This window comes from Cetorhinus maximus, chromosome 8, assembly GCF_964194155.1.
Source record: "Cetorhinus maximus chromosome 8, sCetMax3.hap1.1, whole genome shotgun sequence".
In the NCBI taxonomy this organism is placed as follows: Eukaryota; Metazoa; Chordata; class Chondrichthyes; order Lamniformes; family Cetorhinidae; genus Cetorhinus; species Cetorhinus maximus.
Genome location: NC_135886.1, coordinates 43,311,577 through 43,336,625, shown reverse-complemented (window position 1 = coordinate 43,336,625; position 25,049 = coordinate 43,311,577). Strand labels below are relative to the sequence as shown.

The 25,049-nt window shown below is 37.8% G+C and overlaps 1 protein-coding gene across 10 annotated transcripts in view; it reads right to left on the bottom strand.

Moving 5' to 3' along the window:
- The window catches only part of ilrun (inflammation and lipid regulator with UBA-like and NBR1-like domains), a 111,097-nt gene that overhangs the window by 24,178 nt on the left and 61,870 nt on the right, over nt 1-25,049 (bottom strand). For 3 of the 10 annotated variants that reach the window (XM_078546737.1, XM_078546740.1, XM_078546738.1), the window contains exon 5: nt 10,031-10,085. The exons of 3 other annotated variants lie outside the window; for them this stretch is intronic. In XM_078546737.1, the coding sequence (XP_078402863.1) occupies nt 10,062-10,085 (24 nt within the window). In that variant the 3' untranslated portion in view covers nt 10,031-10,061. Of the gene's footprint in view, nt 1-4,847; nt 4,964-6,653; nt 6,688-10,030; nt 10,086-17,248; nt 20,246-25,049 lie in introns of those variants that run through there. 4 more of the 10 variants (XR_013577295.1, XR_013577297.1, XR_013577296.1 and 1 more) reach the window with 4 other exon arrangements.

Here is a 25,049-nt window from a genome sequence, read left to right as displayed (position 1 = left end):
TCTTACATTGGTCTGTGCATTCACTGTATGGGGAATAAAACCACTTAATGATTCATAACTAAACCTGGCGTCATGTAAAATTAACAGCTCAATTTTATTGATATTGGGGAAATACACAAGCAGAAATTAAAGACTCACTCCAGATCATAAAGCAGATAAGATTGAATCACTCAGACTGCAAACTAGAGCAGCTGACACCACCGAACGCAAGAAAATAACTGCAGCAAACCCAAATTTGTAAATACATTATCTGGGGGCCTTTTGAGATTTGTGTGCACCAGACCATGGAATATTTAACAGTATCAAAATTAAATTATTTTAACAAAAACAAATAGACTAATTTCCATCTAAAATAACTTGCATTCACCTAGTATCTTTAGCATCCCAAGGCATTGCATAGCAGTGTAATTAGACTAAAATCAATACTGAGCTGCAGGAGATATTGGGAAAGCTGACAAATGTTCAGTTAAAGAGGTGGGCTTTACAGTAGAGGAGGTGAACAAGTGTAAAGAGGAAATTCCAGAGCTGCCAATGATGGGGCAGAAACACTCCAGGGTGCACAAGTGGCTAGAGCTGGAAGAACTGAGCTCTTTGGGATTGTAGATTGGGAAAGGAAACTGGTGGAATAGGGTTGGAGGCAAGGATGTGTGATCATGAAAAGATTTCAAAATGAGGAGGAGAATATTACATTTGAGGCATTGGAGGATTGGGAGCCAATTCAGGTCAGCAAGCACAAGAGCAATAGGTGAGTGGAATTTATAATGGAATAGGACATAGGCAGGTGTTTTGGTTGAGCTGAAGTTTATGAAGTGCAGAGGGGTGGAGGCCAGCTGGGAGGACATTGGAATAATGGAGTTTCAAGGTGACAAAGGCATTGATCTAGGTATAAAATGAGTATTTTGACAGCAAGTTGGCAAAACTTGACGTTTCATAAATACTGTTAACATTTTTGTAATTGTAGGTAACATTTCATTCAATTGAAAACAAATGCAAGGGGGATTGAGCATAAAAGTGGGGAAGTCTTGCTATAACTATACAGAGCATTGGCGAGACCACACCTCGAATACTGTTTACAGTTTTGGTCATCTTATGTAGGGAAACATAGACTTGCACAGGAAGCAAGGCGGTTCACTAAGCTGATTCCTGAGATGAAGAGATTGTCTTATGAAGAAAGGCAGAGCAGGTTTGGCCTATACTCATTGGAGTTTCGATGACTAAGAGGTGACCCTATTGAAACACAAGATTTTGAGGGGGCTTGACAGGGTAGTTGCTGAGAGGGTGTTTTCCCTCATAGGGGAATCTAGAACTAAGAGGCAGTTTAAAAATAAGAGGTATCCCATTTAATATGGAGATGAGGAGTCATTTCTTCTCTCAGAGGGTCTTGGAATTCTTCCAGAAAATGGAGTATTGAATGTATTCATTGAACATATTCAAGGCTGTGTTAGTCAGGTTTTCATCGAGAAGGGTTATGGCAGGCAGGCAAGAAAGCGGCGTTAAGGCCACAATCAGATCAGCCCACGATCTTACTGAATGACGGCAAAGGTTTGAGGGGCTAAACGTCCTACTCCTGCTCCTATTTCTTATGTTAGATGTATAATGACCATATAATGCACTCAAAATTTTTGTCTCATAAAAACTCAAAAGTTAAAGCAATTTGCAGAAATGTTCAAAACAAACTGGATGTTGCAAATGGTAATTAGGAAAGAGACCTTAATCTCTGGGAGCAGGACTCTCATTCAGCCAAGTGTGATGGGATGGAAATCTACTTTCTCTCTCAACTGTAAGAATCTTGCATTAAGCAAGTTTAACATGCAGCATCATGAATACAGGCCCACATTACTAAATTGACAATCTTACTCAAAGGCCTCAATTGTGTAGACAACAATCATGTACACATTATTGCACTTCGGATTTCATCTTCTATTTGATGCAGCAGAGTAGAGAAAACTTTATTCTGCATGTAACCAATGATAGAAATATTTGATGCTGACATAGAAAAAAAGTGTTGTCTGACCAAATATCCCTTCCCTTTGATTTGGGAGCAGAATTCAAACAAACAGCCCAAAAATACATCCTTGTGAGAGTTATATTTTTGCTCAGCTTCTCGATTTAATATTTGCAATCCCAAGTCAGGTTTTCTTCCCGCTCTCATGACAGAATGTTACTGAAAAATACCATAGTATAGTAAAAAAAAAGATTGTATGTAAATGATCATCTTTCGAGCTATTCTGTCAATGCAATTAGGCATTAAAAACTTTGTACTGCATCTTTATTTATGGAAGTTAGAAAGTTCAGCCTCAGACAATTACCATATCGTGTAATTGATTCACTTCAGATATTTATAGTCATAACCCCCATTACCAAGAAGCCTTCATTAAATAATTACACAAAACACTGTAGTGCTTTCCAGGCAAAGAAACAGAAAGATAAGGTTAATATTTCATAGGATGGTTACAGCACAGAAGGATGCCACTCGGCCAGTTTGTCCATGCCAACTCTCTAAAAGAGCAACTCAGTTCACTCCACTCCCCGACCCTTTTCCCATAGCATTGCAAATTTGCTCTCATGTGCTTATCCAAATCCCTTCTAAAAGTCATGATTGAACCTGCCTCTACCACACACACAGGCAGTGCATTCCAAATCTGAAGTTGAGAGAGTAGTCTGCTGAGAAAGTTATGAGATTCTAGATCCTGATACACTTTCACTGATGAGGTTCAATTAACTCCACCTCATGAAAAATAAACATCTGCACTACTCACATACCACTGAAATGTGCTTACTGCATTGTATTAGTTTGGTGTTACACTGTTAGCCTGACACACCCAAGTACTGTGCTAAGCCATGCTTACTTGTCTTGATGGGACTCTCATTATGTGAAGATCAACAACAAATAAATGTTTATGTAACAACAGTGTTACTTCTCTAAAGCTCACCACCAATGATGGAAAATTTTCAAATGACAACAGGTTCCTCTTAAAAAGGGAGTGACTTTATTCTGTTGGTTTACATAGGGTGGCTCTGCCCCAGAGCTACCAAAATGTACATAAACACCCATTAAACATACATCAGATGTATTAACTTTTCTTCTTCAGGTTCCTTCCTCTTACCAAAGGTTGTGCCAGTTGCTTCTACTATGAACAACAGCATTTGCTATTAACTAAGTGAAATTTTTTAAATGGAAAATGGTTTTGTTGGAGGCTGGTGACTTAGACTTTAAATGTTTTACTTCACAGTTGTGCACTTCCTGCGCTAGAGACAGAAATATAACTGCCGAGGCCATCTGAGGAAATTATCTAATCTTGTAATCAAAATACCCGTTTTGAGCCATTTGCGTATATTTTAAATCTTGCTGCAGATTCTTCACTCTTAAATGTTGCAGTTCTGCGTTAGGAAGTATTTTCCTCCCTCCAAAGTCACAAGAATGATTTGTATTTACAGAGCGACCTTTCACACCCTCAATGTCCCAAGTGCTTTACAGTCAATGATGTACTTTTGGAAGTGTAGTCACTGTTGTAATGTAGAAAACACAACAGCCAATTTGCACACAGCTAGATCCCACAACAGCAATGTGATAATGACCAGATCATCTGTTTCTGTGATGTTGAGCGAAGAATAAATATTGACCATGACACTCAGGAACACACCTGCTCTCTTCAAAAAAGTGCCATGGGATCTTTAATGCCGACCTGAGAAAGCAGATGGGGCCTCAAGTTTAATGCCTCATCCAAAAGATGACACCTTCAACAGTGCAGCACTCCCTCAGTACTGCAGCCATTTGCACTCAAGTCTCTGGAGTGAAACTTGAATCCACAGCCTTCTGACTCAGAGGCATGAGGTGAAGCAGAAATGATATTATCCATTCTAGCAGAGCCATCTGCCCACCCACACCCCATCCTCCACCACATCTACCAATATATTCTTCTATTTTGCCCCACTGTCCTGAAGACAGTAACCCATTCTGGATCATAATTCTACAAAAAATCAACAGTCCTTTCTGATCCAGAATCGGAACAGTAGCTAACTGCTTTCCTTTCCTAGCCCAGGTCCCGCTGAAGCGAATTACAGAATACAATGCTGCAGCTGAGATCAGCTAACACATATAGATTCTTTCCTAGTCTGTTTGATCCAGTACAAATGATGGTGCACTTGCCCAGTGAGTTATCAAGCCATATAATTGTAATATATTTAATACTCAATCACTGCAAGTAATGTCACAACTGTTAATTCTTAAATGGAAATGTCGACATGGAGCCAATGTTTTGGCTGGTGAATACAATGACATCCAGTACTTAGGAAAAATACAATAAAACTCCTCTTCCACCAGTAATTTGGATTATTAAAAGTAACTAAACTGGTCAGGCCACACTTTTGAGTACTTTGCTCAGTCTGGTCTCCATACTACAGCAAGGATATCAAAACATAGGTACAAAACAGACAGAAAAGGATGATACCAGAACTGAGAGGTTATAGCTATCTAGTAAAAACTGAACAACCTGGGGTTCTTTTCTCTAGAAAAGAGAAGGCTGAAAGGTGATCTCAGAGGTCTTGTAAATTATGAAGGAGTTTGATAGGGTGCATACAGGGATGTAGGAGCCATATATATGTGATAGTCACCAATAAATCTTAAGGAATTCAGGGGAAATATTTTTACTCAAGAGTGTGTTTAGAATGTAGAACCTGCTACCATCTGGTGTAGTCAGGGGACCTCAATCTTGTTGTTTCTGAGCCCTTGCTACAACAGAGCCTTTTAAATGAATGGCTCCTGCGTCATGATAAAAAAGTGACTAATTTTCACACATTAAGATCCCACAACAGAAAATCAGGTGGATTACATATAGGATACGCACCTCGTCTGAGCGATGCCCAGGATTTGATCCTGACACCATGAGCTCCCAGGGGCAGTGGGCAGTTTGATCAGTAGCCCGTGTCATGCTTGGCTCTATAAATAGCTGCCATTGTCAAGCTGCAGTCAGCCAAGTAAAGAGCAAAAGGTGAATTGAGTCAAACATTCTTGGCCCATTTACCCCACAAATCAGGCATCAAACTCCATTGACCTGGTACTATGCTTACCAGATTGAAACATGGCAGCAGGTTGGACTGCTGTGAAAAGAACCAGCTGCGCAAAGAGCCTGCTGCCAAATGTCATGGATCTGTGGGAGGAGATGGTGAGGGATCTCCTCTCCTTCATCAGTACTGACAGTGACCCCACATCAGCACACTGAATTAAACTTATTTTTTAAAAAGAGGTGGTTTAAAAAAAAGTCAATTTTGAGATCTCATTCTTAGTAATCAACACAGCACTATTGACATTAGTAGTGATCAGTCTTGCCCTTTTTTTGACAATCCTTTTCCAATATTGGGATTTTTAAAAAGATTACATTCTTAGAAGATGCTCATTTGGAATAAATGTTGCATACCACACACCCCCACATACACACAGGAAGCTTTTTCAAAAAGAGCACAGTGGTAATTAAAGTATGCCTTTGTCAAATCTTTTTTTAGATTTTAATTTTAAATTTTAAGACCATATATATGTATCTCCTGTTTACATCACCACTAAAGATATTGAAAATTTTCACCCGTGCCCAATACTATAAATATCCAGATTAAGGAACTGGGTAACAAGGTAAGCAATGAAAGTCTTATTCACCTCTGGGATTTCAAATCCAGTCAACTGATGGGAAAGTTTCTTCATCTATGTGATACTTGTTTATAGATAAAACCCAAATACCAGTTGTAACTCCAGCTCAGTCAGTGGAAGACCACTGCCCATAATTCTACAATAATTTGCAATCTAATTCCGAGTGCCCAATGACCCAGATGATGTAACAAATGGCAATACCACATTGGTGCAATAGGGTGGTCCTTAGAGATAAAATTAAATCAGGAGCTTAATTATGCATCTAGCTAGCACCTAATTTAGCAATACTTGGTGTCAGAACTATCCTTTTATTCATTGATGGGATGAGGGTGTTGCTGACTAGGCTGGTATTTATTGCCCATCCATAATTGCCCTTGAGGTGGTGGTGGTGCGCTGCCTTCTTGAACTGCTGCAGAAAGAAAAAGCAAGTGTCTGCACATAGTGCCAATAACTCTCAGCATGATGAAAAATAACATTTGGTCCATCTCATTTGGGGGGGGGGGGGGGGGGGGGCGGAGGGAGAGAACTCTGTGACTCAAACAAGGTTGTTGCAAATGATAATCACACCAGGCTTCGTTTGTGACAATGTGACAGCAGCCATCCAAGACAACGGTTGTTGGCCACATCACTATTAATATATCTAGACTTGGGCAGCACCTAACCAAGAAATTCTGTCAAGTGCTGCATTTTGTGTAACTTCACTGACATTTCCTTCACTGGAAATGCTGGATAAAAATATTTGATATTCACTTGAATTTTTTTATTTTCAAAAGCTTCAATTGCCTGCTTTAATCTAAAATAGAAAAATATTAAGTAGAAAGACTACCACAGAAAAAGGACAAATTGAGGAGAGGAATCTTAAACAGAGATAACCACGCAATATTTATTATCCAAGCAAATTTTATGTATCTTTTATTGTGTGGTGCATTTTACAGCTCTATAGCTGCACACTGACATAGCAGGTTTTCAGGTTTACTCAAAATATGCAAAGTAGCAGCTTGCTTTCTCTTACCCCATCACAGTACAGCTCCTTCTAATGATTTGGTCTGTGGGAAGAAAGATCCCTTAACCTCACTGAAGAACCACAAAGCATTTAAACAGTACAATTGTTTTACAGTTAATGAGTCATGTATTAAATTCCTTGCCTCCAGCTGTGTTGGGTTTGCCTGATTTTGACCAAACATTTCTCTCTTGGTTCTCTATTAAATGCCATATATTTAAACACAATTGTTCTACTTTGAATACTTCAAAAACATATTATAGTGTCTTAATTCAAAGCCAAATTCCTAAAACACAGGAGGAATTAAGATGTTGTGAATCCAGTACAATTAATTTTAATATATCACAAAGTTAGAGAATATTTGAGAAAATTAATGCACAATTAATAGAGCAACTCCAATCTTACAACTTTTAAAATTTCCATATAAAATAAGACTACCACTGTGACCTTTAAAAATTCAAGGTGGAGGTCATACTACTCCATACGAAATAAGTTAAATGTTATTTGCAATCACCCTTTTGATAAAAAAAAGACATAATGAAACTTGGTGGAATATTAGATTAAGTGCCACTCATTTAACTCTGATCTTGGTCATAAAATGTTTCACATAACACATACATAGCCTTTGAATGGCTTTTGCATCAATAGGTGTCTCTCCTCCTAATACCTCTCCCTCTTATCAGCTCAGCACTACAAATGCAAATAAATAACAAATTAAAATTATAGTTTTCACAATGTTAGAACCACCCAGCCAATATACATTTTACTTATTTGCATACTTTAACTATCCTCAATTCGGAGGACAAAATGTTTCATAGGAGATAGAAAGGCTATTTTTAGAAATACAATTCAATTATTATAGAAAAATCAAAATATGCAAAAAAAGTAAAAGTTGCAATATATGAAACTTCAACATGATTTGCAAAATGTTGCATTTTCTTGGAAATAATGTACATTTGTATTTAACAGTCTTCATTTTCAAGTTCTGTACTACCAAATGACAATCCTCATTTTATTTGGAATTTCAATTTTGAAGAAAAATGTTGCATGAAAGAAAGCATGTACATTTCATTTCAATAAAATGTTTTGTACAGAGAAAAACTGTACACCTAAAACCATGTAACAAGTCACAAAGGTCAGCCGTCCCCTGCAAGGGAAATCTTGCTAAAAATTAGCTAACGAATCAGGCCAAGCTACTCGATCACACTTTGTCATGATTAGTTAACTAGACGGATGGAGGTTGGTAAAATTGCGATTAGGCAAATGGAATTCAATATCAGTAAATGTGAGGTTTATAAAAAATAGAAGTAATTATACTTTTGGGAAAGGCTGCATAATGCAGAGGATGACAGGTGTTGGAAGGTTCAGGCTCACAAGGCTTTAAAAGCAGCATCTCAAATGAACAATGCCATAAAAAAGCTAAATGAATACTGTTTTTTTCTGGCATGAAGCAAAAGTTGAAAGTGCTGAATATATGCAAAACCTATATAAAAATCACAGTTGGAGCATTGTATTGTTCCACACAATAGGAAGGATGTTGGAGCAACAGAGGACGAACAGTGCAGGTTCGCTACAATGCTGACTCAGTTTGAGGAAACAAAATTGAAAAATTGGGGTTATTTTGGGTAGAAAAGGTGACAGGTGATTTGATTAAATTGATTAAGATTATTAAATAATAGGAAAGAGTAGAGAGAAGGTGTATTTTACAATGGTTGAGGGGCAAGAATGAGGGATCATAGATACACGGTAAATTGTAAGACTTGAGACAGAGGACAAAGAAACTCTTATTTAAGAGTGTTGTGCAGATGTGGACTGCATTACTGGAGTTAGTGAGTGAAGTAGAGACCATGTCAACATTCAGGAATAGGTTAGAAGGTTGAAGGAGATGGAATTAAGCTGCTCGTGTGGCAGACGGGCAGCAACACAAATTGGTTGGGCCTAACTGCAAGTTTTGGTGTTTCAATTTCTATGCAATTCTATGAAGGTTAGCTACTTATCCTCTTGGGTAAGTAATGGTCTGTGACATTAAAAATATGAAGTGGCGGGTAAAGAATTGTCTAAGGACAAAAGTAAATGGGAATGTGACTCAGGTAATTTCAAGAGATCTGTAATTTTAACTCAATTTTTATTTTCTTTTAGCAACCAAACTTCTCTCAGGACACCAAAACTAATTGGCTATTTTATGTTAAATGTTTCTTGGAAAATAGAAAAGTAGCCCTTATGTGAAATTAAAAAAAGCACTGAATGTATTGGTTTGCCTACAATTTTCCTCTGCCCAATGAGCTAGCTTATGAATTTTGACATCATTTTAATAGCTTTTGTAAAGGAACATCACCTACCTTTGGTATGGTCTTCCTTATCCTTTAAACATAACTGCAACTTCCATACAAACATTAAATGATATCTTTAAAACACTTCAATCAGGAGAAATCAGTAGGTCAATGTTGCTCCAAACATTTTGCACTGCAGCCAATACCCTTCTTTAACCAAACACGACGTAAAAGAACTCTACCTGCACATTTATCAACATTTTTAAATGGAGGCAGCCCTGCAGTGCAAACAATGATTATATGACAAAGAAAAGACAGTCAAAACTAAATATCCAAGCTCTGCAAATTAACCAGGTATCTGGAACAAACATTAAACCAATAAATTACAAACTTTAAGTTCTTTCAGGACTTGATAAATAAAGGCGGTAATGAAATTTGCGATTTATTTGGACTTCAGAAAGCATGTGGAAAATTCCAACCCTGGGAAATCCAGGACAGAATATGATGCAGGATTAAAATAAAAAGTTGGATTAAAACCAGAGGAAACAAAATACTAACAAAAACATGGTGTCAGAGTGGTCAAAGTACAATAATCAAGTGCTGCAAGAGGTCAGTGCTTAGTCCCATGTTCATCTGCCTATAAGTAAACTAAATTTTAAAAAAGTTAATCTTATTAAATTTGCAAACAGAGAACTACAATGGGGGTAGAAAATGCTGTTAATTTGAAGGAAGATTTAAAACAGCTTCAACAATTGGTTAGGTAAATTAAGTTCGATATTGACAAAAGTATTATATATTTATTGTAAAGGGAACAAAAGTAGCACCTAGAAAGGTACTGGGAGTAATAAGGGATTCATTTTGAATGTTGAGACAATGTTAAAAAAAAAATCCCAAAAGCATAATCATAATCTAAAAATATAATCAGAGAATTAAAGTTGAAGTCTATAGACTATGCAGTCTTTATAACTGATTACACCAATCATAAAAGAGCACAACATGATTTAAAAAAAGAACATCCCAATTGTTCTTGCCTTACTATTCTTCCTCATTTTTTGTTCCATTTAATCTTAGTTGTATTTTTCTCAGCCTTTTGAAGAAAATTCAAGAGCACTTGCTTACCTGGTTTATTTTCTCTTCTCACAAGCACCATCTACTTTGGAATGTTGAACCAGCTCTTCTTAAAAAAGTTTAAAAATTGAAAATTAGGTTTTTCCTCAAGCCAATAAAATCCCAGACACAAAGTTGACATTGCTGATTATGGATGGGGCCAGCTCAAAATGACAAACCATCATGTGCCAAAGATACCAAAATACAGGGTAGTGGCTATGAGGAACTAATAATTGCAGACAAGATTATTAGAAGGGTGTTATTGACAATATCTAGAGATATGGACATTAGATTATAATGTAGTCATAGTTCATAAGGGCTCAGCTTTTATCTGATGGTCAGATATGTGTGGATAACAATAGCAAGTTCCAAATGTATACAATATATTAAACAGTAATTGGATCAAGGAGTTTCAATCACTAAACTTAGAACTCCAATGCTGAAATAGGCTGGTGCTTCAAAGAATTCCTCCCAGCGGAATCTGCATTCGATCCAAGTAAGCAGTCGGAAGAAGAAATCAGGTCTTTGTGGTCTTTTCTGAAAGGTGGTATTCTAAGAATTGGACGCAAATATTAAAAATATGGTACATAGGTCAAGGCAGTGAACTTTGGACTATGAGAAACAAAAATGTAGCCATATTAAATGCAGAGAATACAAGCATACAAGAAATCACAGAATCAAAAGATACACATGAAATTTTTGGAGGTGAATAACTGCAACAGCCAAATAAAATTATAATTAAAGATCAGGTTGAAGAGCATAATATGCAGTTGTGGAACCAGTTCTAAAACAGGAACTTTTAAGTCAGTTTGTCCCCTAGTTCAATATTTCTATTTCAAAGAAAGTCAGCAGATAAACCACTAAATGACCTCTTTAAAATCAAGTCATGGTTTTGGCTGTGCTTTAGACTGATAGATATCACATGTAAATACAGAATAAATAAGATCAAGTCTCCATGGAAGACAGATCCATCTTCTTGCAGTCTGGTTAGAACGAGGCCAACAGCATTATATTGTCTCTCTGGCCAACTCCTTAAACATTTTAACTCCAAGGGCCTTTGTATGTGAGGATAGTTCAATAAGAAAATGTCTGATTGTTTTATGACATGACTTTTGGGGACATATGCAATTTTTTCATCAATAATTTGAGCTGTCTTTTTCTATGCTTGAAGGTTGGTTGGTTGGTCAGTAACAAAATACAATTAAAAGCTAGTGGTCCTGGCTTCATCAGGCCTGCTCTGAACAGAAATGAAACGCGCTTCAACAAATGAGAGTTATTTGGTAAGAATTTGATCTAAAAGAAACAATCTCTTAAAATTCTCAACAGCTTCCTTGGTTTAATCACATCTTAATTTGTACAATATGAGGTGTCATAAGATCAACAAATGTCATCTGTCCCTTACGGGTGACCAGGCCAAAAAGAGAGTTCTAAAGAGTCCTGAACAGCTTGGCTTCTTCCAACTGCCATCCCATTCCAAACTTCTTTTATCTAATGCACAAATGTATCCAAATCTCAAAATGGAATAGGGTTCATGACTTACTTTAGATAACTCAAAACAATACCAATAAAGTCACTCCTCTGTTCAATTTAAACAAATCCTAAAACATTCCATACACTGTTAGCAGACTTTCTCAACTTCTGCTTAGAGAGTTATTGTAAATAGGCATATGGTAGTACAGAACTTGAGTATTACTGAAAAAAGACAGTTTGTCGAAGCTTTTCGTCTTGCACTCATCAGGACAATTGCAAGAAGACCAATGTCAGGAGAAGCAACAACTTTATACTGTATGAGAAGAGAGTGCTGATTGGTTGACAAGTGTACTCTGATTGGTAGAGGCATTGCCATGAAGAATGCACCAGTTAATGGAGACTGACAGCACGCAGTACATCTGTTTCAGCTAAACAAAATAAGTGATAGCCATTTGCTAGTTCATTCCTTAGGGTAATGCCTTGACCAGAGTCAAGCTGCCTGGTTTAAAATTTCAAACAATGCTTAGCAGTTAACTGTTGTCACATTAACTGGTGCATTCTCTATGACAACGCCTCTATCTATCAGAATCCACTTACCAAACAATCAGCACTCTCTTCTGATACAGTATAAAGTTGTTGCTTCCCCTGACATTGGTGTTCTTGCAATTGTTGTGGTGAGTGCAAGAGGAAAAGCAATACATAGTTATGATAATTATAATAACTTGCACTCGAGGGAAACATTCCATGGTGCTTGACAGGGGGCTCAGGGAATCAGACAAAACAAGAGTTGAAGAATCATTGGACGTGACGAAAGACATGGCAAGAGACAGGTTTGAGGAGAAAAGGGAGTGATATAGCAAGATTAAAGTTTTTGGAAAAAGAATTCCAAAGTGCAACTCCATTTACTGCTAATTCCAAGACTTTATTCTATTTGTTCCTTGCATTAGTGTGAAAATATTTTAAGTTTTTTCTTCAACACCATATCATTAAGTAATCTTTATATTTTATATTGTTTCTTCTGAGTATTGTCCACAGGCCCCACGACAAACTCCTTTCCCTAGCCACCGTCTCCATCCTTCTCCCTGGCAACTGTCCAAGGCTGAACCAGACTGTTCGCAACCTTGGTGTCATGCTTTACGCAGATGAGCTTCTAACTGCATATCCGCGCCATCACCAAGGTTGCCTATTTCCACCTCTGTAACACAACTCCACTCCTGCCTCAATCCATAAGAACATACAAAATAGACCATTCAGCCCTTTGAGTCTGCTCTGCCATTTAATAGCTGATCTTGTACCTCAAATCCACCTTTTTGCACCACCCCAACATACTTTATCACCCTAGTATATAAAATTCAAGATCTGTGTTGAACATATTTAACGACAGAGCATCCAAAACCCTCTGGAGAAAATAATTCCAAAGCTATAACCCAATCAGCAAAGTAATTTCTCCTCATCTCTGAAATGGTCAACCCTTTATTCTGAGACTGTAACCTCTCATTCTAATCTCCCGAGCCAGAAGGAACATCTGCCCTCCATCTACCTTATCAAGCTCTTTTAAGAATCTTATGTTTCAATCAGATCACCTCTCATTCTTCTAATTTCCAGAAAATATGGACTCAGTCTACTAAATCTCTTCTCATAGAACAATCCTCTCCATCTGAGGAATCATCTGATGCTAAAACCTTCCTCCATGCCTTTGTTACCTCTCAAGTTTATTATTCTAATACACTTCTCACCACCCTCCCATCTTCCACACTCCATAAACTTATTCAAAAATCTGCTGCCATTGTCCTAACTTGCACCAAGTCCCAATTCACCCAACGTGCTCACTTTAAGCAACACCTCAATTTTAAAAGCAAAATACTGCAGATGCTGGAAATCTGAAACAAAAACAAAAAATGTTGTAAAAACTCAGGTCTAACAGCATCTGTGGAGAGAAAAACAGAGTTAACGTTGAGTCCGTATAACTCTTCTTCAGAGCTGAAGAGCTCTGAAGAAGTCATACAGACTCGAAACATTAACTCTGTTTTTCTCTCCACATATGCTGATGGACCCACTGAGATTTTCCAGCATTTTCTGTTTTTGCCTCAAGTTTACATCCTTGCTTGAAAATCCCTCCAGTGCTTCACTCCTCCCTATTTTTGTAATCGCCTCTGCCCTAACAACCACAAGTTATCTGTGCTCTTCCTTTTGCTTCACCAGTGGCAGTGAAGTCTTCAGCTGCCAAGTCCCTAAGTTCTGGAATTCCCTTCCTTTTCTTGTCTCTAGTTACCTTTTCTCCTATAAGGCATTCCTTAAAACCTACCTCTTCAACCATAATTTTGGTAGCTCATGCGGCGCAGTGTCAAATTTTATTTGACAGCACTTACATGAAGCGTCTTGAAGTTTTACCATATTGAACGCGCTATATAAATGCATGTTATTGTTTCCCAACTGACCTAGACATTGGAAGTACAGGCCATGGTAAAGCAGGCTGTACATGGTTTGTGGAAGGAAAAGGTCTCATCAGCCAGATGGCCTGTTTACATTCTGTGGTTTACATTCCATCAAACCTGAAGCAGCGCTCTTGAAACAAACTAGTGATACTACTAAGCTAGAGGAGGTACCTTGCCTGCTTTAATATTTCAACTGCAGACCTAATTCCAAAAATCAATTGCCAGAAAATGGAAATGTGTCATGTAAAAGCTTTCATGGTTTAACATATCACATTCCAGTGCTTTAGTCATCCTCAAAATGCCATTTTGGAGTTCAGTAAAACACTTCATGTTACATGGAAGACAACACTTAAGATAGAAACCAAAATGAAGACATAGAAAACATTTGCTGTCTTACCCAGCACCTAAAAAGACCAGCGTTAAGTTGAAACGTCTACAGCTCAACGTGAAATACATATCTCTAGTCAAAAATTTCCAATTATCCAACATTAGATAGGCAAAGAAAAGGAGGGGACAAGGATTGGCAGAGTTAAAAAACAAATGGAGTTAGTGGCATAAAAATGAGAACATCAGGGGAACCATTGTTGGTTCATGAATAACAGTGTACAGAGGATCTGTGTTATCCCTTTCCCGTACACACACACTTTTATAGTGATCGGACACTAGCTGTGGTCGAGTCAGACAGTGAATTCTTAAATTGGGCAGTTATAGCAACTATAGCAAAAAGAAAACTTATAAAAGTCAGAAGTATTTGCTCTCAATCACTTACCATTGTATGTATGATGGACCTTCACTAAAAGCTTCAAATATTGAAATTCAAGTGGAATCTCTATTATCCAGCATAATGTAGACATTTTGTCTGCTCCTCCTCGTCATCACCACAACCACACCGCCCACCCCCCCCATCCCCCACCTCCCCCCCCCCAACCCCACCCCACCGCCCTAACTGTTCAGCCTTCCCAGTAGATGATGGAAATTGTGTGATAACCAAGGGTCTCCAAATGTTGGTCTTCAACATATGATGGTGCAATATCCTAGATATGGGACTGAAGTAACATTCAATTTAATATTTCTTGATTTATGTCAGGCAGGTGGATTCTGGCGTTAGCAGCTGTGCAATGAGTCAACGACCACATGCAAAGTTTCATCTCGCAAGAAATCCAATAGTTAATCGGAGCATGGATAATAAAGGCTCTGCTGAAATACACTTAAAACTCAATTAGGACTCCTAATTTTTTTTTAAAGTAGATTTCGCACCATAAGAAGATTTTAATGGATTTAATGGTGAAATCCAGTTCTTTCTTTCCACCTCCCAGGTCCTTGGCACAGGGTAAAGAGGATGTGATTTTTAAATGAGTGTCAGGTTCCTTAATGAGAAAGAGTCAAATCTGAAGGCTCATCAGCCTGCTTTACTCTCACATTTATTCCAAAAATTGTTTTAAGGTCTGCATGCTCTGAAATGTGAAAACTGGTTCCCTGCTTATTGTAGCAGGTAGATGATGTGATGTAGGTCAAGGGTCGGCAATATGCGGCTCCAGAGCCACATGTAGCTTCTTCACATTCATTTGCTGCTCCCAACTTTTATCGGCCAGTTGTCATTTTCATGAAAACAAATCTAGACATTAGTGAATGTCAACTCAATGAACTAGAAGGTTTCCCTGTGGGCATCAACGGTTAATAATTTTGATAAATTTCATGATTTCAAATTATTTTCTTAATGAAAAACAGCATCATTCTTGAAATATTCAGGTCATATGTCTGAACACTGGTTATAGCCAAGTCCTTAGGTTGAAAGGTCAGGTTTTTTAAGGTTGCGACATTAATGCTTCTGATATAGCTGGAAACAATAAATTCTAAATGCTATAAGCTTTATATCATGAGAATCCATGGGCTGGAAAACTGTCTTTGTCCTGAACATTTTAAACAAAAATTTTGGTTTAAAGATGACTTTACTGACAAATTTTGGTTTATTTATTACAATGCTTACACTGTTGGAGGAACTACTCTTCAATCAATTAAACCAAGCTTAACAGTAGTTCCTAGCACCAATCACAAACAAGTGAAGGTGAGACATTAAAAATTGTCACATCAAAAATTACATCAGCATCTCTCGATTCTGGCAATACTTCAGAGAATGGATTTAAGGTTTTACAGAGATTGGATTTACTTATTAATGCTTCAGGGAGTAAACCCAGAAAAGGTTTCCTTGGCCCAAAATATATGCAGGTTTCAGTTCATGAAAAGGGCTGTTAAGTACAAGAGTAAAACAGCCATGGTATATTTGCACAGAACATTGATTAAATCACAACTGGAGTACTTTGTGGGGTTCTAAGCGCTCGATTAAGGGGAAAAAAACATTAAAGTCATTGATAGCATACTGCATAGAATCCCCAAGAGTAGTGGGCTTGAGATGATAGGACTATTTCAACTGAGGGAAGATTTAACAAATGTGGGGAACGACAGGGAGCAGTGCTACCAATTAAAAATCTAAAAAATCAGAGAATGAGGAGAGAGTTTAAGAGAAATTTCTTGACACAATGGGTTGCCAGAGTGTGGAATGCTTTGCCACATCTGGGTACATCTTTTATTACTTTACTTACCCATTACTACACCTTATCTCATTTAATGCCTCCCATCTTCCACCCTATCACAGACCTACCCTTTTAGTTCTTTTTCCACCCTCCGCATTTGACTACTTAAAACGTATTACATTTCTAACTTTTCCCATTTCTGATGCAAGATTATTGACCTGAGATATTAATGCTGTTTCTCTCCCCAGAGATGCTGTCAGGCCTGAGCATTTCTAGCATTCTGTTTTTATTCCCCTTTTCTAAGATTAAAAGTATAAGATTAAGTTAAATTAACAGGGCTTAGTCAATCAAATACTTCAATATAACTAGCCTTCTGAAATGTCAATAGCATTTTTGTTCTGCATGGGGAGAATCTTGTAACAGCAACATTGTTAATGATGCAGCATAACACATACAATGATAAATATTCATGATTATTCAATTAATAATGAGCTAAAGAATAAAGAACTAACATCCCATGGATTCACGTGACTCAAGGTCAACCATCATGGATACAGTTTCATCACAAAAAAATAGATTTTGCATTAAAAAAGTTTCTGTACATACTTACTTTACAATACAATTGCAAACATGTGGCCCACTCTGAACTTAAACCTTGATAAGACTATAAAATTACTTAAAACACTCAATTACATTTTATAATCCTTAAGTCTTTACAACACTGAGAAAAAGATACCTAAAATATTTAGTACAAGTAAACAACCTTAAGCTGTATGTAAAATTATTCACACAAGTTAAATAAATTGACATTTCTTTAATTTAAACCATTTCCAAATGTTTTAAGTTTGGATCAGTTCAGTGCAGCAATTAGCCATGTACATACATACTTCCATTTTCAAAAGTCCACCAATACATACATTTCAGTGAATTACAATTGCTTATATTGATGATGACTCAAGAATATCAAGCAGTTTAAAGAGTGCACAAATATTAAAACCAATTTCAACATTTACTTGAGTTATTGTGCAGTTTTAATGACAACTTAGGAGTCTATCCTCAGGTATGTACTTTATTGTCCAATTTTGTTCAACTGTTGACCACTGTAGGATAGGGAGACTAAATTTGCAACTTATTTGTCATGCATATCCTACACTGTTGCAGAATAACATCTGGGGGTCTGTATAGCCCTTTGTATTTGGTAGACTGAACTGCAATGGGAAGTATTAAAATGCAAATGGTGCAATGGCCAGTGCAGCAAACAATTTACTAATCTGCGGTTTTTGCCATTTTCTGCTGAAATGTGCAAGTTACTCAGGAAACTCATATAGAAATATTAAATGCTAAGCCATGAAAAAGTCCATGACTACAAAAAAAAGAGAACTGCGTGAAAGATGAGCAGCATATGAAGAGAAGGGAAAACACGGCATCTGACAAGTTGGTGCAAAACATTATGGTTTCACTCATTAGAACTTGCAAGTGCATAATTCAGAATCTTTATTTAAAACAGTCTCTTCAAATATGCAAAGGCTCAGACCTCCATTTGTCACCACTCACAACTAACACCTAGTATTCTATCACATTTTTTAAAAATAAGCATTTAGTCACCACCAATTTTATTGATTCAGTATTTTGGAAAGTCCAAATGGCTTTGCTCCTAATAGGGTTACAGACCAGATTAGCGTAGAAGTCTTCAAGGTGTATTTGACTACAGCATGCGTCTTCATTAACAGCTGCCCTCATCCTCCAGCTGCAGATATTCACACCATGTGGAAATCAGTTTGATGCAGTGTTCCAGTACCAATTAGGAAAATACCACTAGTGCTTCCTCCACTTTGATGTTCCTCAATACAGTGCTTTTGGTGAATACTTTACAAAGTAGGAAATGAGACCTCAATCACAAGCATTTGCATTGGATAGAAACAGAATAAAAAGAAACTCAGGAACAGTAATTAATCTTAAAACTGCAGAAACCATTTCACCTTCACTTCTGTTCACATTCTTACCTCTTCCTACTCAGTTCAGTGTCCTTGTTCCACATCTACATCCATTCCTGTTCTAACTTCCCCTTCCTCTAACTTCAATGTTTTATCTCACCAAAAGGTATAAGAATTTAAAAGTGCTTAGAAATATGGTGAACAAACTTTCAAAGTGAAATGCATTTTGCAAGTATGAGGAATTGTGTACTGTGCTTTCAACTTTGAGAACTATGGTAACAAATGTCTAAGTTACACACGTCTTGAGGGTTTTTAGGAGGAAAACACTGGGTTTTCTAAATCCCAAGTAATACAATGTACTGTGTAATATCAGCTCACTACACAATCAGACTTTGGTGTTTTCCTATTATTTTACAATTTCCACCTCACTAGGTTTCTCCCAAACACCACAAAATTATTACAAAGGTGGCCTGTTCCTAGGTCTCAACAATTGTAGCAAGCATACAGAAACAACCTGGGCGACTAGTTTTCTTCCTTTTTTTCCCTGTGGGGGAACCCTTACTTTCACTTTGTACCATTCATGGTGCAGATAGGATCAGGAACACACAATGTAGGGAATTCCAAGCACAAACATGTCCTACTACTCCTTGAGGCAGAAAATGTCTGAACCAAAACCGCTGTACGATCAGTATGCTCGTCTAACTGATCATGAACTGGCATCTGCAACAGATTTAAAAAAATCACACCATCCTGTCTCCTTACTAAGCATCAATGGAATTACTGGCCAAGTACCATTTGCAGGTGAATATCACTGCTTAGCCAGTCCAATGACACAAATTAGCTCCAAAATAGCACATAAGGGTGGCAGTTCTAGGACAATATTAAAAATAGTATTGCTAGTGTAGGGAAGGGAACATTTGCTATGAATACATTGAACTACTGGCAAAAAAATGCCAACTTTTGGAAAAATAGATTTGAGAACAGGAGAGACTTATTCAGGTTAGACAATGTAGTTGACTAGATGGTTTTGGATATCTAACAAACTAATTTTGGATGCAGGAGACATCAGTTGTTTCAGCACATATAAATGAGTAGTTGACATGTGATTTTGGATGCTTTGGTGAACATGAAATCATCCATTTAACAGATCATCCACACAGCATAACCCATTAGTGCTCAATATTTTTACAATCAACTGGAGTCTGGAATAAAACATTCCCAACAAATTGAAAGTTTGCCATCAGCTGGCATCAACTGTAATTGTGAATGTGACTTCTAAAATTAGACACAAGCTTGATTAGAGACTTTTCAGTGTTAATTTAATAAACTTCATTTGTACAGTATGGAAAAGTCTCCAATTGATTGTGCTGTCATAGACTGCTCCCATTCTATAGTGAGTTACACTCATCTTGCACCCAATCCTACTCCACTCATGCGCGCTCCATGTGGTACTCCGCAGGTTACAGAACAAACTCTCACTCGCACAGGAAAAATTCCAACAATTAAGATGCTTTGAACAAACGAATACAAAATATTTTTTTTTTACCTTTTGCTTAAACTACAGTCGCTCAGTAGGCAAAATAATTTGAACATGGCTTTGTGTTTAACTACATAATTATTCTGACAATGTCATCTAAAAAATCCATTGTTTTTTAAAACAATTACAGCACTCTTTAATTTAGCATTCACACATGCATACATTGTTTTGAAACAACCAGCCATCATTTTTCAGTGTTGGGTCAAAGGGGGGATGGGGCCATAGCAAAATTGCAGAGTGACACCAAGACCCACAGAGGCTGCTGGACAATGGCAATACCCGTTTTAAGACTGACCAAAAGGATAAGGGCCATGGAAACCCTGAAAAGAAAAAAAAGAAGAGTGAAAATGTTTTTCTTAGCAACAGAAACAGACTTTCATGGGAGTAGTGAGTTAGTATCTATTTCCATTTAAAGTAGGGCTGTAACGAAGCCTCAAGTACTGATATGATTTTACACATTGATATTTTGCTTTTAAACCAATCAACCAAGCTCTTATTTCAACTTCCATTTCTGCCCTTGTTGTTCTTTCAACCTCCCTCTTTCTCCCTCCACCTCTCCACTTCCATTCATAATTGAACAGAAGACAGAAGAAACCAAGTGAAAAAACGTTGAAATCTTAGCTAGGTGGCTTCAGTGCGAGTCCCAGGTTCAAGTGACCTGAAACTATTTTTTTCTAGGGCAATTTTGGCAGGCTCAGTCACATGACTTGAGTGGTATGGAGAATTCTTCCATTGTCTGCTGAGTTGAAAATCCTAATAAGCAACATCTGGGTAGAAGAGAAATGACTTCATTGTACAAAACAGTCTCAAAATTCTTAATCATTAATTCAAAAGCTGATGATGCTCAAAAATGTTTTAAAAGGCTTCGTTACTGCTCTAACCTGGAACAATTACTGCTTATCCATGCAACCTTCTGTACTACTAACCCATACAGTCAAACAAATAAGGTTTTGAACGACATAAAGGTCAACCACTTTATATCCATCATCACAACAGGAAGTTAGAACAGCCTCCTCGGCTGAAAGGAAAAGAAATGTAAAGGGGGTTGTAAGCGGCACAGTGATATAAACTTGTTGGAGCTTCAAAGCACCGCAAGCCAGAGTCATGTTGCCATTAGGTGAAGCTCTATTCTCAACCGTGCCATCATCATCAAGTAGACACTGTGATTTCCTCAGAGTGAGTCAAACAAAAATCAGTGTCAATTGACTTATGCCGCTTTGACATGTCATCCAGTAAACAACTATACAGCATGATTCGAAGGCCAGGGAGAAGGTCCCCAATCCATCCTCCATGCAATGGAAAAGACTTTAAGGAGATTGGGAGGGGTGGGGTGCAGGAGTGTGAAAGAGGAAAAATAGTTAACATCAAGTTCCAGTTGGAAATTATAATCCTAACTCAACCATCTACTCTGGACCAGAAAAAGCTAATGATGCTACACCAGCCACAAGATGTAGAATTTTTCTGGCCCAAATTCACATTCCTATACATATCCTAAAGTACGCTTTACAACATTCACTGCTCAATGGCCAAATAATACACACCACTAGCAACTCAAAGAAGATTTATCTATTAAAAAGGTGCTTTATATTTACTATGAAGGAAATATGGCTGGCAGAGATACAAGGCAGCAACTTATGAGTTACTCTGAAAACTTCTGAAGCTTCACTCACAGGTTTATGACATTAGAAACCCTCCATTTGATTTCTGCCTTGTATCTTGCTGCCAGTCATCCATCACCCCATAGAACTGAGGCCATTCCAACTTCCTATTTGGATGTGGTGGCATTTGTGTAATCAACATTTCTTTGTGGCATTCTGTAAAGTCAAGCATACACAACATGATGATTCAAAGACACAAGAGAAAAATTTAAGATTCTACTAACAATGTCACCTTAAAAAATTCACAGAATTGAGTGCTGGACTAGGAATTTCAAAATCCCAACAGCCAGGTTTAAAATATTTTATCTTATATCGCTGACTCTCACAGATGCCTACTAAATTTAGATGTATTAATTGCTCCTGCAGCCAAAACCATCAACTACACTGCAAATTACCCAGCCATATTTATCCTTCACCAAACTCAACTGCAAGATTTTTAACCAAATGGTTGGTACTTTTTTTGGAGGTCATTAAAGAATCTGATGTCTGAGTAGAACACTATGAATGACTTGACTATTTCCATCAGTAGGTATCGGTATTTTGTACTGAGTTTGAAGACATGGCGTGGGGAAAGTCAATAACCTACTAAGAAGTGAATAGCAGTGAACACAAGTAAAATATTTAAGACAAAATTATAATCTTTGTTGCCTATCTGAAAAAAGTCCTCAAAATGGAATAATCGGACTCCCATCTAACCCAAGATCAAGTGTCTTTGGAGGCCTCCATCACCACAAAAAGCTCAAAAATGCTATTGCCTCCCATCGCCACAGAATGTGCTTCATGTCACATATTCTGAAAACAGAAGGAAAAGCAACAATAATGAGCTGCAATACCCAACAGTGTGCAACAAGCTAAGCATTAAGCTTACCATTCCCTCAGCTTTGTTAGTATGCTTTCACAGTTAGGAGTATAGAGAGAAGTAGTCAATAAATAGTGTTCTCAAAATATGTAGTGTTATACCCTCTATATTTATCTCATACCCCCTTTGCAAAGCAATTCAATAAAATAAGTGCCATGCTTCTACCAATGAATACAAGCTCTTGGGAAAGCAGACAACTGAATCTGTTACACATAGAAAGTAGATTTCAGATAATTCTAACTCTATGACCTTATTTCTAAAGTCTCACAGTTCCTACTGTCCACAGGATACACTTAAAAGAAATTCTTGCAATTGTTCACTCAATCCAGCAATTCTTAATCAACATCATCATAGATAACTCCAACAACGACAGATGATTATAGAGCTTTGCACCTTGCAAGATACAGGACTAATCCACGTCCCCCTACCATGAAACCACAAATTTGGTATCATTCAGGTGAAGATCAAATACTAATATGTCCAACTCCTTATGTTATCAGCAAATAACCAGTCACTTAGCAGAGATTACAACATTACCACAGAATCAATATATCCATCAGCTGCTTTTTTAAAGAAAAGGTTCCCCATAAGTTAGTTAATAGAGATGTGTGCAATTCAGCCATGCAGACCAGACAGAAGAGGAGAGTTTGATTTCTAGTCTGTGCACAGTTAGCCAACTTTAGCCTGGATGACAGTAGGGTACAATTGGCCTTAGCTGGAAAGGAGGAAGCCAAAAGTTTAAATTCCTATCAGTACCCAAAGGCTCCTTCTGCAAATTGCACATGTGGGGACAGGATTTGGTTGAGCAATGATGTCGCTATAGTTCAATAGCATGCCAACCAGGGTTAAAAATAAATGGGGGTGGCAGGCAGGTTCGCCACCAAAACAGCACCAATTGCCCACATTGTAGTAAAGACTGGGGAAACAAATTCAAGAAAGGTCGCCCTCGTTCCACACATTACGGCTCCTCCTGTTTGGGTATGAAGAATTGATAGCGCAAGTACAGGTTGCAGGATAACAACATGTAGTTTAATTGGAGGAGCAACGAGTGAGCATGGGAGACAGAATCTATGAGGAACTGCTCCTCCAATCTCAGATTCTGTCTCTCCCATGCTGCTGCTTCTGCTCCTCAAATGACAGGCTCTTCCCTCCCACCCTTGCTGCTCCTCCAAAGACAGAAGCTATGATTGGAGGAGCAGCAACACTGGGAGGTAGGGAGCCAAACATGGAGAAGCCAGAGCAATTATCTTAGACAATGACCCACTCGTCTCAAACATTCCACATTCTCCATGTCCACTATGACCAGTTTCAGCCATAAAAAAAACATTTTAAAAAATGACCAGTTTCAGTCAAACTATCGACATCTTCCGGGACCGGAACAAATTCTAGGGGGGGGGAGAAAAACAAAAGAAAAAGGATGGAGGCAACCCGGAAACCCTGAAAGCAAGCCAGGAGCAGGCCCAGAGACCCTACCTGTACCGATAATAGGGAAGCAGCCAGAGGAGAGAAGGCCCAATACATTTTAATTTTGCATGGGGTGGTGGTGGGGCTGAGGAGGCAACTGAGAAATGAGAACTATGCAGGTTCATTTGATCTTTTACTAACTTACCTAAACTGCTTGTGCCTGTCTGTTTTGCTTCATTGCAAATGGTTGGAATTTTACAAGAATCTGATCCTAGTTTATTATTGTAAATTGGGAATTTTATTTGGGCAATGAACATTTTTGGTTATAATGACAACTTTCATTCCAATCAAAACTGCTGTTACTCACTTCCCATATGTTTTCTCTGTTCTGGTTTTGTTTGGATCATTATTACGCAAGCCATGTGTTACCAAATAAAGGCGTTACTTTGCAAAATAGGTTTTTAATCTAGCACTGACACATGGCTAGCGTACTATTTTGATCTGATTAATCCTTGGCTTGAGATTAAATAAATTGCTATATATTAAAGAGTATTTCAGTTTGATATTTGTGTTGTCTATATTTCCACTTGATATTTGTGCTGTCCATCTAAAGAAGGAAAACCTGAAAAATTCAGCACAAATATATACGGTAATGTTACAATGTGATTGCAACACCTAATAAAGAAGTTAGTGAGAATGAAAAAGGAGCCCTGGAGAAAATCTCAAAAGGAGCCCTCGAGAAAAAGAAATTATTTTGGGCCCTGCTACCAATAATAATGGTCAGGATTGACACATGAGGAATAGCCCCTCGGGTGGAGTACAAGAGCAGGACTATCATCCATGAAATTGTGGTTCAACGGCAGACAATTCCTTTAGAAGGGGGAAAGATCTGGCAGAAACCCTGGGCAAAAAATGAAAGTATCAACAAAATTCACAAAAATCCCATTGCTAAAGATATGCCTGCCAGAACTGTCCAGACTAATGACTATAAGAATGCCCTTTTCAGGCAGGAAACCTTTCCCCCTTTTTCCCTCTTAGGGCAGAAGAGGAAAGAGAGGCAGAAGAGAATTTAAAACACAAAAGGAGTTGGTTTTCAGGGTTTACTTAAAAAATAATTATAGGTCAAGATTGCAATTGGTCTTATTCTAGTCATGTTTACTGATTGTTAATGCCAGAAATATAGGACAACTGTATGATACAGTC